Source organism: Zerene cesonia, chromosome 26, assembly GCF_012273895.1.
Source record: "Zerene cesonia ecotype Mississippi chromosome 26, Zerene_cesonia_1.1, whole genome shotgun sequence".
Taxonomy (NCBI): domain Eukaryota; kingdom Metazoa; phylum Arthropoda; class Insecta; order Lepidoptera; family Pieridae; genus Zerene; species Zerene cesonia.
Genome location: NC_052127.1, coordinates 2,392,829 through 2,408,774, shown reverse-complemented (window position 1 = coordinate 2,408,774; position 15,946 = coordinate 2,392,829). Strand labels below are relative to the sequence as shown.

General features: G+C 33.1%; 1 protein-coding gene across 4 annotated transcripts in view; it reads right to left on the bottom strand.

Moving 5' to 3' along the window:
* Positions 1-15,946, bottom strand: part of LOC119837189 (A disintegrin and metalloproteinase with thrombospondin motifs 16) — a 110,618-nt gene that overhangs the window by 72,007 nt on the left and 22,665 nt on the right. For 3 of the 4 annotated variants that reach the window (XM_038362713.1, XM_038362715.1, XM_038362716.1), the window contains exon 2: positions 11,752-11,753. The exons of the other annotated variant lie outside the window; for it this stretch is intronic. In XM_038362713.1, the coding sequence (XP_038218641.1) occupies positions 11,752-11,753 (2 nt within the window). The remainder of the gene's footprint in view (positions 1-11,751; positions 11,754-15,946) is intronic. 4 annotated transcript variants of the gene reach the window in all.

Sequence of the window (15,946 nt, the reverse complement as noted above, 5' to 3'; positions counted from 1 at the left end):
ATAAGGACCAAATTCGAATAACTCAAAAACACAATGCTTCTTTACGCACTCTCATATAAAGTGATCATAAAATATATTTTTATCTGTATTTAACATATAAGAACGAATTCAATCACACGATATTCACAGTTAATACTTTACGCCTGGAATTAGATGTTTATAACCAAACCAGGCTCCGGTTACGTAAATATTCAACGGTGTAATAATGTATGAAATCGGTCCAGCAGTTTCCGAGGTTAGCGCATTCAAACAAGCACACACTTGAGCTTTATAGTAACGATGGAGGTTCAAAGCGGCTTTATACTATGAAATGAAATGAAATTATTTATTGCTAATAAGAACAAACAAGCAGAACATTACATTAAAAGTAAGTATAAGGCGGCCTTAGCGCTAGGTAGCGATCTCTACCAGGCAACCCTTAAGGTGTTGTTCAGGTGACCAAAAATAAGGCGATTATGTAGTGACACGCAAGTAAGTGTACCTACGTGCACAGGTCTCGCTCCAAGAAAAGATTCGCAGCAAAATTTAAGGCGAAAGCATCTAGATCTAGACTCAAAGTTCTGTCTTCACATGTTGTCCCATCTAAAGTATATATTCGAAGTCCAGGATTCAGTGTTTCACGGCGAACTACGCCGTATCGTGGTTTGTATACATATGTGTTTATGTCTGAGTTATGCGGCAATGCATGGGAGTTATTTATTTAAAATATCGTGGGGTCAAACATTTCGCAAATCGGATATATTTACGCAACTCGCGCCGTTCGCACGGCCCGCGGTTGCAATATGAATTTTTGTAACATTGTATGTGTTTTATTTGTTTGTGATGCAACAAGACGATCCACTGTGGAACCAATCGTTTCTTAATTTTGAGACGTCAAGCAATAATATGGAATTGATTTTTAGAATAAATTCGAATTTAAACGCGATTGACTTATTTCCGACAGTTCTGAAATTGATGATCATGATGACTTGATTGACTAAGTTTTTGCCTTGTCAACCGTCTTCAAAAAAGGAGGAATTCAATTCGACTGTATTTTTTATATTTTTTTCTTAAATTTTTAATAGGTAAGCCGATTTTTATCGTTTTTCTATTATGAAGGCTAGTTCCTCCCATGTGGTCTCATTTAAATTTGGTCTACTCCTGACAAAGTAAGCTATACCCATTTGGGCAAGGAAAGGTTTACTTTTTTATATAGTGTTACATACACTAAGTATTTGGTAAGTGTTTGATAAGTACATCAAACTGAACTATACATCAAAATTCATTATATCAACTAATGCGTAATTTACAATCTAAATGAAGTATGCTGTAGTTTAAAACATCACGTAATTAGCACGTGCAGATATTAAAACAGGGAAACAATTGTAAAACAAACGAATAAAGATTTAACAAAGAATGTGGCTCCAAGACAAATTGATGGAAAAATAAAACCGTCACCTAAGAATGCTTATACGCGTTAATTTTAACCTTAATGCTGGTGATAATTATGAAGATACAAACAAAGTTATAGCACTCTTCAATTAGCATGAAATTCGAGCTTTATCCTTCCAATAACCATCTGAGGAAAATGATACCTTACATCGAGAAATTTAAAGTACAAATTCCAACCTTAAAGTTCGCAACTCAACCGTATAAGATTGAAGAAATAAAAAACATCACTGATGTGATATTTTTACATTAACATAATCGAATTACTTCCCACAATTTAATAAGCAGTGGTTAAGTCGAAATTTGATATGGAGAGTAAATACTCGGAATCGGTAGACATAAATGTTATCCTCAATGAAGAATAATGTCAAAGAAATTGACATGACAGTGCAAATAAAAGACTTTCACACGAATTATGGTGATTGGGGAGTAAATCAAATTGCTGATGTTAAAATATGTTATTCCATATTCTTATAATTGGACATAAAATATGATGTAAGATAATTTAAAGGAAGAAGCCACTGACAACCGAAACGCAGTACTTTTTTATGCCATAAGCGGGCAACTGAGCTGGTAGTTCGCCTGATGGTAAGCGACCAAAAGCTCACTGTGTTCCATCCAGCCGCTGTACTGATGGGGCTAAGGGAGCTGGTTATAATTCGAAAAAATCTCTGTGAATGCGCTATCCGCTTTAAGAGGAGAGGCATAAAGAAAGCATTAACTACTGGGAAGAAGGACTGGACCGGGAAAGGTGAGGAAAAGGAAACGCGTCTCCAGCTCCCCCACTCACCCTACGAAACACAGTACTCCTATTTCACCCTAGGCACGTAGTTCTCAATTAGTTCGGTAGTCTGTGGATCATTTATGGATTGTACCTTAAATCAATAACAGTAAAGTACAAATTCCAATCAAGATTGCAATTCAACCGATTTTATATCTAAATTGATTTTATGTCAATTAATATATATATTTTTTTAATAATGCGCTAAGTAACTTATGAAACAACTGGAATACAATTAAAACGTGTTATATGTTAAAATATAGACAGAAAGAACAATAAAACATGACACAAATAGACATTTTAATTGTATAAAGAGACATAATACATTAATAAAAAACCTAATCAGACATCTTCACATGAGTCAGCAATTTATATAAAACGATTCGTAGATTTATAACAAAGGACCTTGAGAGTTGCGACTGCCTATGGTGAAAAATTTATCGATAACTCTCGAGTCTTGTATATTACATAATACGTGCGAAGTTTTGCCAATGGAAGACCCCTGCTGTTAGCATTAAACGAATATTGACCTGCTGATAAAAATCCTGTATTTCCCGTTATGTGCCAGTGACAATTTATATTATAAGGTTGGCGGGAATAAAAGTATTCATTGAGAAATTTCATTGAAACTTGATACATTTTTGAACCAATGTCTTTTCAGTTGATGATATTTCTATGGGGATGGTTTAAAGATTTCATTTGGCATCGAGTATTACGTTGTAGTTTTAAAGGCATTTAGTTCTGATTTTAATGAACGGGTTTTAAGCCAATAAAGCCTATCAATATACACGTTACGTCTAGACCAAATTTAATTGAGCAAGAGGACCCTTGGATCTTTGAAATAGAAAAAATAACGATTTAAATTGTAGGTAAGTAATTGTAGGTATTGTAGTAATTTTCTATACAATAAGTACTGATATAAAATAAATATTTATAAACGAATACATATCAACGTAGAATTCTTTACCTCCTCCTTATTAGAAGTCAGAAAAGCAAAGGAATCACGTGGTCGTCGTCGTTGCAGCCTTTAGGACGTCCACTGTTGGACATAGGCCTCCCCCAAAGATTTCCAAAACGACCGATCACCAGCGGCCTGAGTCCAGCGGCTCCCTGCCACTTTAATCACGTGGAATCACGTTTAATACTTTCTTGATACAAAGAAAGCTATTATTTGAGATTCAATACACAAATGTTACGAAGCTGAATATATAATATCGGTCACTTTACACCGTTTGAATCCTAATTGTTTTATTTGGTTGTAAAAAACTTTCTTTAAGTGGACATCAGGTGGGAAACGAAAGTGGTTGCGAAATATTACCTAAAATGGCATTGTTTTCCTTATTTTGTTTTCAATCACATAACTTCACTTCACGTTTCCCGTTTTAACCGACGTTCTCAAAGAAAAGAGGTTCTCGAGGTTCGGGGGACAAATCTCTCAAAATAATTATTTTATAGGAAATTTATGTCGTTTGGTCCCATTTTAAAATATGGACTGCTACCTTCCTCCCGGAAATGTCAGTGAATTTTTTGTTGAAAAGAATGTTTTTATTGTTAAAAAGACGTACGTACGTAAGAACATAATAAAGTTTATTATAACTAGATATTATGTACCTGATACATTACTATTATATTCAAATAAGTTCTTGAAACGGAGCTTTCATCATCTCAATGTATTTATTATAAAAACTAATAATCACTTAACGCCAGCTAAGAGAAATTATTACAAATTACATTATGACATTTAAATTGCGCGCCAAAATGTCACCACAGATTGACTAGTTTCGCGCGTATAAATTAAGTTAACCTTGACTTTTTTTATTCATTTGCTCACACACTGGCCGTTCACTATTTTGACCAATAAATACGGATTATGTTCAAATATTCTCAGACATATTCATATATCGAATTGCGACTAATTTAAATGGCATATATGGCCTGTTTAGAAGTAGACAGCAAAAAGAGCCTGAGGTCTTAAACTAAATTCTAAACTCAAAAATAATAACGATCTCATACTACTTCTACGTGTGTCTTATACTACGTAGCTTTTGAAATATATGATAAAAAAATTAAAACTTTATATCGCGCCTATTAATTTTCTAGTTCGTCGTATAAATAACCTACCTTTAGTTTTTACTACACTAAAGTAGGTTTTAGGCCACCTAAACATTTTTAATACGTCGACTTTAATCTTTGCAAAAAGTAACATTATTTATATCTGCACCAACGTAACGTAATAGCAGTAACATTACGTCAATAGATTTCCTATTACTTAATTATCTTCAAACACGCTTTACTGATTCCTACAATTTTACGGAAAAGACATTTAGTCGTACTTATGTTTTGTAGAAGGATGGTAAATCGTTTACACACTGCGCGGCGAGATAATTTCAACGTTATCCACATATTTAGAAGATTTACTTTATTTGTATGTGGTTTATTAGTTTTTTTTTTATTTGTATGTGTGTATTACTGTATCATAATGAAACGAATGATAGTAGAATGTAAATAAATTAATAAAGATGAAATTATGTACAAAAACCTTTAATAAAAAATGAGCTGACTAATATTATAAACGCGAAAATTTGTAATAAGAATATATGAATGTTTATTACTCTTTTATGCAAAAACTATAGAACTGATTTTGATGATACTTAACAGTGTTGTAGCTTATGTACTAGAGTTACACATAAGCTATAGTATACTTGCTTTTGCCCGCAGGTTCGTCTGCGGCTGATCAAGTCTTTATATAGTTCATGTATTATTCAGATGTATTCAAGCTATATTATTGTAAAGTTTCATTGAAATCCAACAACAATGCAACAAACATCCATCCACACTTACAAACTATCGCGTTTGTAATTATCTATGTACGATAGCTTTACTACTCTTCGAATATCAATTAATTACCACTGAATAAGAAAAAAAGCAGTGTCGGCTCAGTGGTGAGAACCTCGGACTTCAAAATCGATAAATCGGGGTTCGAGACTGAAAAGTTCGACGATATGTGACATCTGCCAACCCGCACTTGGCCAGCGTGGTGGATTATTGCCTGAACCCTCATAGGAGGCCTGTGTCCCAGCAGTGGGAACATACAAGGGCTGATGATGATGATGATGAATAATCAACTTTAATACGATTCCCATAAGACTGGATATCGTACCACAGTGGGTAGAATTGACGCAACGCCACGTGTCGGTGGAAACGTGTTGTTAACATTTCTGTCACACCTCGATACATTTAACAAGACGATGATAATGACGGGTGTGTAATGTTTACATCTATATATTCATATAATATCATGTGTACGTATATGTATTGTAAGCTTGTATATATATATATATATATATATATATATATATATATATATATATATATATATATATATATATATATATATATATAGATATAACTATAGGTTAGTCCCGCTAAAACTCGAGAACGAATGGACTGACTTTGACAATTTTGTTTTGATGCATTCATAAATACATTTATTACTTTTGTTTGTATGTGGTGACTGACAGACTCCAATATATATATCTATATATAGTTTTCAAAATATCGAGTATTATAGGTTTGTTTTTTCCATAAATAGGACCACACGAGAAAAATGAAATCGCTTCACCCAGTAAAAAGATATGAATTACGAAGATATGAAACAAATACGTGAAAATACAGTCGATATTAACACCTCCTCCCTTTTTTGAAATCGGTTAAAACATCAATTCAACATTCAGTAGACTTACAGAGATTTTACAAAACTCTATTTGAAAAGTCAACATTGCTTTGGCGCTATTTGTAAAATGAACACACGTTGAGGTCACATTGCTTTTTTTGTATGTTTGTATTATCAAACACTACGTACCCACTGAATATGACGTAAAGGTTTTTATAACATGCATCAAAAAACGGACGGGCATCACAAATAACTTCATAAGCAATCGCATTCACAGAAATAATATGTCCAAACAATTATCTAGTCAAATTAAAGTAATACACTTTAGAAAGCGCAAATAAGCTAATTATAATGCAATTTAGACCGTAAAGTAGACCTTAAAACCTCAATTTTGAACACCATTCCTCAATTATGCTATTAAATATAGAGTAATGATTAATATCTCCGTTTCACAAAAAAGTCACCAACTATTATAAAAGTGTTATTCTATTCTTATATTATATACTGATCGTCCAGGCTTCGCCGCTTCTATATATTATATAACCTAGGATAGGTTAGGTATAGGTTACCAAAACAATGCATGTGAAATGTTGCCAACACGACCACATAAGGTTTCTCCTGTAAAAAGCATATGAGATCTCATGTAGAGTCGAGCTTCTCTACATATCATAAAAAATATATTTGAGAATATAAACTATCAGCTACATGGAGCCAACTCTATGAGGCTTCAAAAAATGACGAAACACTTCTAGAAAAGGTAGGTAGTACCTTTGCGCTTCGCTTGGCGCTTGGCTCGTCTTGGCGGGGGCAATGCCGTGCCGCCAGAAAGCGTTCATTCTATATGTCAAAATATGCATCAAGGGAAGATGTACGCATGTGTGCGTGCGTAAAACTTGTTAAATCACAGCGCACACATTAACACATACCTTCAACACTAACTGTTGCTCAACACACACAATGGCTTTTGTAAGCGAACTTGACTAGAGACGCTAATATATGCATTTCTTAATATAACATTGTTTTAGACTTCACACATGCGCACAGCGCGCACACAACGCCCACTGTTCGTGTAATTAGTTACGTGGATGTAGATGAGAATTACTAACTTAAGTGCAGTACTTTTATCTCTATTCATATTATAAACGAAACTCTGTCTGTATGTCTTATTAACGCTACTAACTACTGAACAAATTTGAATGAAATTTGGTAAACAGATCCTAGAAAATACCTCAATAGAAAAACGAGGTTGTAACGATTTTAATAGTGTTTATTAATATTAATAAATCAAAACAAAAACAAAGTATTTCTTCTTTCAAAGTATTCTGCCTTTAAAATAATTTTAAAATATGATGGCATATTATCGAATTGCGCTAGAAATTGAAAATCTTATATATATCGTAGATAATTAGATAAAATAATATGTATAGATCTTGAAAAATGCGTAAAAAACCTCGATCAAGGCAAAATTCGACGAAATACTTATATATACGTGATCTTAATATTGAAAAGTTAAAAATCAACGAGGCTATATATTCAGCTTGGTTTATCCTTTGATAAAACTCCGAAATGCATTGTTTCCTGCACTACGTATGTACAAAATAGCTTTACCCTTCAATATTTTACAAGTCTGTCCCAATATTGAAGAACAGATATTACTCGTTGCGCCAGTTCACGGTCACGAACAAACGAACAATTACTTTTTTTGTATGGGAAAGTAAATTAACCCATGCATCGCCTGATGGTAAGTGATCAACCTTGCCCATATGCACCCACCACGCTATTGCGAGTGTTGCCAGCATCTAAGGTGTACTCTCTTTTTAATTTTTAGTTTTATAGCTTTGAAATGGTTTATAAATGGGAAAATTTAATAAATAGAAAAAAAATTTGATCACGAAGCGGGATTCGAACCCATGTCTTATTACCAAACCGTAGCAACGCCTAGCCTCTCGGCCACCCGTGATCCCGCCACAGTAATCGAATTTCTTCACAGTAAATGAATACTCTTTCGGTTTTATATCGGACACGGGACTAAGGGACACGGCACTAAGGGACACGGCACTAAGAGACACCCTGTGCCATCTGTTGAGATGATTACTATTATATGCAATATACTCTAGAGTTAAGGTTAACCAATTGGTAATATCGAGAAAGCTGGTTCCATATATCCGTAGAGCAGTTGTCGACTTCCAACTGTTTCTTTACTTTTTACTACAATAGTTTTTAACAGTCTTCCTCTATTTAAACCCCTTAGATGTTGTATTTTGAGGTAAAATGTAGCTGGTAACCCAGGGTCTATTTGAATTTCATGTAGTTTACTCATGAAAGTGCAGCAAAGACACAGACTTTCGTATTGAAATTAAGAATGGATTATAACCCATCTAAAATAGAACACGATATTATAATACAAGTAATATCAGTTATACGTACACATGATATAAAACTATTGAAGTGCTCCCAAGAATAATTTTCTCTAGATTTACATCAAAACGTAATTATATAAACACAATTATAATATAGACTATATTTACTCAATATATTTCACACGTCAATATAAAATATCGATACAATAATGTCACTTCTGCCCATGATGAATACAGATTATAAATACGTAGGCATTTAAAGAATTCAAACGATCCATTTATAAGGTTTTATTCGCTAATCGATTACCATGTATTCATAATGGTTTATTTTATAAATTTTAAATTAAATCTAAATATTCTTCGCCATTTGTGCTACGTAAAATACATAATATAACAATTTAACAAATTACAAATGTCACATTAATATAAAACTAATATTTAATAAATTAATGCACGTTTGAGATAAGATCAAAACTCATTTAACATAAATAGTTGATACAGTGGCTTAATTTAATCATATCAAATGTTAAGTTTAAACTTAAGCAGCCGTGACGAAAAAGCTAGTTAAGTAAATATAATCATAAGAAATATTCCTTATTATTTTACATACAAGTTATTTTCAGTTTTTCCAACATTAAAAATGTAGAAAAAGCTACCGGGAGACAAAATTATCGCATCTGCAGCGTCCGGCGTTGTTCACTAAGCTAACTACAAATTTAAGTTTAATATTAAAAGTTCAATAGCTGCCTCTTATAACAGTATTTCATACGATTTTCAGTTTGACTGATATCGAACCTTCGAATGGTAGTGTATCTTAATAGCTTATTATTTTGAAAAGTTGGGACATATACTGTATATAACATATCTCTGACTTGTTTATCAAATCTGAGTCATAAAACCAAACAACTAGGTATTATGATATAAAAACGTTAAGTGCTAACTGCATCAAATGAACGACAAGTTTTTAGCACGTTGCCATGGTAACAGACTCTTAATAATGATTTTAAGATTGTGAGTCACTCATGCGCATAGATCCATCGATCCTCGTATTAACATATTAATTTCTTAAAAAGATTCATATATCCTTGGTGCGTTTTTAAATGGACTATTTCGTTACTTAGTTTGAAATCATCTCACAAGTCACCAGGTGGGTATAATTGATATTCACTGTGATAAATAAATCATGATTTGAAATCCATTCAAAGGGCATATGAATATGTTTTCTTCGCTATATTGTATGACAGAAAGCATTGGCGTCATGATGCCTTGAACCATACCGCTACGGCCTTGTTAAAGCGCCCTACTTTGATTTGAAATATACAATAGTAATACTCATAGATGAAATTGAATAAAATGTCTTTAAAATTGCTTCCTTCAAAACTATTAATCAATCCAATTTTTTTAAATTCATTGACAGAAGAGTAGTTATACTTAGTAATGTGTAAAAATTGTTCGTATAAAAAAAATATTCAAATATACCTTATTCGATTTATATCATACGGGAAAAACATGAAGAAAATAAATAAAGCTCTTTATTGACCGGGTTCAGTTAGTAACATTGAACATTCTTCCGAGGATCTTTGACATGCCTAATGAATATTTATATTTTCGGCCTTCTAAAAGAAAGATATGACTTTGATCGTAAGCTACGTCATAGCTATGTGTATACGATAAATTTGACGTCACAGCACAGTGCAAATACGCACACAGTAGTATAATCTCACACTGCACACGAAGTATGTAGGATTTATAAGACTTAGTTATATATCGCATTTTATCCTGTACCTAAAATTATTATTTTATAAGATACTTGCAAACCCCTATATAATGTCCTGAGCCGCTAACAACATGGAATGTGTAGCTTTCAAACTCTCGGCATATTGTCAACTCTCTTAGTTTTTAATCAAAAATATTGTATCTCATTATCCTATACTATTACATATTAATATAGTACTATCTTTTGTAAAAGTTATTCTGACCAACAAAGACACAATGGGAAATATCTCTACAACGCCTTTAAAGACGCGTGGGCAGTATTTTGTCGACACGGTGTGTGTTAATACAAGATCTTTAATGATTGTGTTATATTGAGAAGTAAACCCTAGTATAATAGTTAAAATAATAGTGTAATAGATGTATACAAAAAAAATTATAAGATCCTTCCAATAGATTACGATAAATAATGTTTTTAGTAAATAAGACAAATAAATCACACACATTCGAGCGATTTTTTTATTGTTTCATCTATCAAATCACAACAAAAAATTAAAAACGTATAACTGAAAATGTACTTATTTATACATAATTATATATATAAATATTCGCTTCAAATGACCAAAATGTTTTCGTTAACATTGGCCTAAGATAAAAAAGAATCAGATCAAGGTCGTGATCAGCAAATTTCAAAATAATAAACTAATAAAGCAATAAAATAATTTAAACACCAATAGGAATTGGTCTGGAAATCTGAGCTAGAAACGGAATTATAACACCAATGGTTGTAGTGAAAGTTTTAATAAAAGACAAATTAAAATACGCTAACGTTAGAACTTTAACGTATTTTAATTATATTTTTAAAGCAAAGATATTGTATAAACAGTCAACTATTAATTAACTCCATTAAAGTTTTAATCTTATATAATTTACTATATCCCGTATCTATAGGCCGTAATTCCGTTGAGATTAAGGCGATTCACAAAGATAGCTCGCACTTAACAAATATTTTAAACACTTATTAATTTAATTGTTGTGTGTTTGTGTGTTTGTTTAGAACTGATTTCTATGTTAAGATTGATCACTCGTTGAAAATTTAAAACAAACACAAGATAACACTCATATCGTTATTAAAAACAAAGATAAAGTTATTATGCATTTACGATTAATAGGTACTTCAAGTTTTTCATTGTTTGCGAATATAAAATATTAACCTAGACTTGTTTTGTTGATTAAATAATATTATGTAAAGTTCAAACAGTCGATGAATATTCAATAACTGGATTTTGATTGCATTTAATTTTATGTGAAAGAAAAACGAATTTAGCTTCAAAAATTGCATAAATTACTTGTGTGATAGAATTTTTGGCCAGTGATCGAAATAGCTTTCTATAGTAATCTACTAAATCATGGGTTGTTTAATCCTTTTGATATATATCAAGTTACTGTTTCTAAGATCCAACATTAATAATGTTTACCTGCATTTTGTAATTTTTAGAAATAAAATTAAATCAATTACAAAAGCGTTCAAAGCCGTCACCCGTCCCAGTCCATTCCGTCTTTCCAGTCGTCAATCCTTTCCCTTTCCTTTACCCCTGAAAGCGGGCAACAGTATTCGCAGAGGCACTCTGTGAATGCTCATAGGCGGTGGTGATCGTTTACCATCACGCGAACCACCACTCAGTTGCCCGCTATGAAATAAAAAAGGATCGCACAGTCATCTTATCATCGTAGTATATAATTTCGTTGTAAAGAACTCCACAGCGGTCATTAGACACACACATAATTGTACAAACGTCTCGTATGAAAGAGCCATTATCATCATTACATCTGTCCCTAACCCACATGTGCACGTTGCGACAATAGGAAGTGTGTAATGCCTTAAGGAAATCGCGCAACCTTACGCAAATCTACTGTTATAATCAGTTTGACAACTGACAACCTAATGTATTTTGCGTATATTTACAAATACTTATTATATGGTTATTTTACAGGTTTCATAGACGATTCTATCATTCGATGTGACTGTTTTTCCCTCAACTGGATATTTACCGTTCCGTACCAAAAAAATTAAAACTGTACCATATTACAAGTACCTTACCAAGTCCTTCTGACTGTCTGTCTATCAGACTGTATCTCATGAGTTATGAACCTACTAATATCCTACTATCCTACAAATATCCTGCACTCCTACTTATATCTTACTATCCTACTAATATCCTACTATCCTACTAATATCCTACTATCCTACTAATATTATAAATGCGAAAGTTTGTAAGTACGTGTGTGTGTTTGTTGCTCTTTCACGCAAAAACTACTTAACCGATTGCAATGAAATTTGGTACGTCGACAGCTGGATAACTGAAATAACGTATAGGCAACTTTTTATACGAATATTCCTACGGGATTCGGACTTACGCGGATGAAACCGCGGGGCGCAGCAAGTAATCTATAAATAAAGTTTTATCCGTTGTTTTGTTAGCGAAACCGGGGGTCACAGTAAAACATAAAACTAGGTACAGTAGTATCTGCAGATACTACTGTACCTAGTGGAAAATGTAAATGTTTTTTAAAGCATACGCAAGACCAACATAAAATCTTTAGATTATTATAATAATACTATATAATCACACTACAACCCTATTCCCACGGCCCCTACCACGAAAACTTTAGCGTATCTATATATGGACAAAAATGATTTTCCATCGACACATGACAATGGTGATTCCGTGTTGGAAGCGTTCTCATTGTGTTAAACCGGATACCTTTTTGCGGATCTTCCGGACATCCGGATTAAGAATCCATGAATCCGGAACACAGGCCGGTTCTTGGATTCCAATATTTGTTAACATAAGAAGTATTATTTATATTAAAAATTATGCTTTGTATCCCTACTTGCAAACCTACTTTAGTATTCTGCAGTATTTTATTATTTAATTGAACAAAAAAATAACATCACTATTACAGAAATTCGAAAACTGAAGACAAAAAATTTAAAATGTCTCTTCAAAACTTACAAATGAGACACTTGTTTCAACGAAGTTACAGTTTTTTACAGCAGCCCTATATGCTCCAACAAGCACGTGTTAATGCAAGTTAATGCGTATACTCATTTAATTTTCTATGACAAAAGTACAAAGTATAGGGGCAATGTCCAAGCACGATTCAAAAATCTTTATATATATAAAATTCTCGTGTCACAGTTTTCGTTGCCATACTCCTCCGAAACGGCTTGACCGATTCCTCTGAAATTTGGTAAGCATATTGGGTAGGTCTGAGAATCGGCCAACATCTATTTTTTATCCCGATATTCCTACGGGATACGGACTTACGCGGGTGAAACCGCGGGGCGCAGCTAGTTTAATATAAAACTTGATTTTACTCGCATTACCATACAAATTTTGTACAATTGACATTTATAAAAACCACCAGAGTCAAATATGAAATATAAACAAGTTACAAATGATTTTGTTAATGTAATTTTAATTGTAGAAAAGGTGTCTACCTGAATTTGGGTCCTATCTTGATTTCAATAAAACTGTTTCTAATATTACGATTCATCATTTTCCAAATCATAAAACACTACATTTTCATTTAAAATGATATTTAACGTCCTCACAGTACTACAAGAATCCAAGATTTGTTTAAACACTTAGCTAGTCAATAAGCGAACAATGTTAGAGTAAAATTCAATGTAACTAGACAATGACTGTTTGAAAATTTGCGAGCATATGCGGTCTGCATGCTTATGAATAACAACCGTTTCGGTTAACTACAACCAGTCACAGGAATGCACGGGAAGGTAATGACCTAAGGTCTTTGTACTTGCTTACTTAGGATAGACCGTGGAGTATATGATTGACTATAAGCTTGATGGAGACGGTTATAAGCGACCGCGTATGCCCAGTAAAAGGAGATCGATTATTTCGTTAGATTCTTTGGAAGTCAGAGGATTTACAAAGCCATGTTGTAGATGAAGTAGGTTTTTATAAAGACGGACATTATTATTCGCAGCAATTACCGCACATGTGCATAAAAAAGATTCGCTTTACTGGACTACTAATTAGTAGTGAAGTCCCGTGTCCCCTAGTGGGGTATGGGGCAGATGATATACATCTGTTACACTGATCGATTTTCTTTATGGACAAGTAGGTGATCAGCCTTCTGTGTCCTGCCAGACCGAGACATTTTTTTTTGTGCGTCCCCACCGGGAATCGAACCCAGGACCCCTCGTTTCTAAGCTCACGCGTTAACCACTGTACCAAGGAGTCGCTTTACTGGACTACTAATTAGCTTTTTATTATTAAGGGCTAAAAGACTAACTTCAAATCCTATCCTACTATCCTACTAATCCTACTAATTTTATAAATGTGAAAATTTATAAGGATGTGTATCTGTTTGTTACTCTTTCACGCAAAAACTGGTGAACCGATTGCAATGAAATTTGGTACGTAGATTGCTGGACAACTGGAATGGCACATAGGCAACTTTTTATCCCGATATTCCTACGGGACACGGACTTACGTGGGTAAAACCGCGGGGCGCTGCTAGTATCAATATAAACGAGACTAGGTCATGAATTGAGGAAGCATCCTTTAGAAACATGATACAAAAAAGAAGCTTGTTACCCGATAAGCTCTAACTGGATACTAGTCAGCATGAAAAAGGTAACAAAACCTCATCTATTTGTATGAAATCTTTAGCCTTTCGAATGTTAAATTTTTCAATACTTAAACAGGTTTAAAACGTGCAAAATAAGCGATAAATAAGTAAGAGTCAATACTCTCGCAAGGACGATGGGGCGTCGACTGACTTCCGCGACTTTGCAAACGAGTATATTAAGATTTAAATTTAATTTATATAATTAATTGTCAGAATTCATTGTAGACTGTTTTGTAAAATACAAGATTTTATAGCTTTTACATGATAATGTTTCACAAAATTAAATCTATTAGATTAAGTATATGTTGTAATTATTTGAATGAGCAATGTTCGTTTTAATCCGTTTGTTTCTATCAGTTGTCGGTAAGGGTTGCTAGCTTCGATCAATAAATAGGTATTTAAGTCGATGGCTGCAGTAAGATATCTTGTTGTGTCTTATATTTTATTAACCGTTCCTATAAACGAAAGAGGTCTTGAATTGGACAGTATTTTAGTGGTAACTTTATTTTAATGTAGCTCGAAAACTGCGCTGGTTTTCAACCGATTGGCGTGATTCTATTTGTGTTTGCAAGAAAGTTGTTGTGATTTGGTCCGTTATTAAATTTTAAGTAGTACCTCCCCCAGGGACAAAAATTTATATTAAAAAGATCTATAATAAATGAATCCAATATATCTAATAGGTACAATACTTGAAGGGCAGCTTCTAATCTTTATCGAATTATAAGCACATTTTTCAAAGTCCTTAGACAGTATTATTAATTACTTTTTGTTCTTCTGCAATATCAAATCACTTTATTTAAAAGCTCAATACGTAACTAAACTACTGAACTAATTTGATGAAAATTACGTATCTATTTAGATTATGGTCTAGAATGTCTATACATTTGTTCAATATGGTAACAGGCAATCAAAGTCGCTTATTTGAGAAACTATAAATTTAGTTTCTTCCCATACATTTAAGTGACGAACATTTAAAAACAACGAACTTCGTGACAAAGATTCTTCGTAAGGCAACTTTCTAGGCGTGTGGGGAATTTTTATATTCACGATTTTGTGACTCATTTTACGACAATTAGATGGTAATGGGATATAACTATCCCATCAACTAATCTGGTAGTCATACAAGTCAATATTCAAGTGAGTTTTTAGAGTTACATAATGAATTGTAAATAAAATGATCTTTATTAATATATATGTTTTGTTGAGGTCAATTAAAAAGACTGTAGTAGTATTGTTACATACAATAAATCGGTCCGTCCGTCACTGTGTCCGCGAGTGGTCGTGTACTAATTTAAATTAAAATTATCTCAAAGTGATTTATGCAAAACT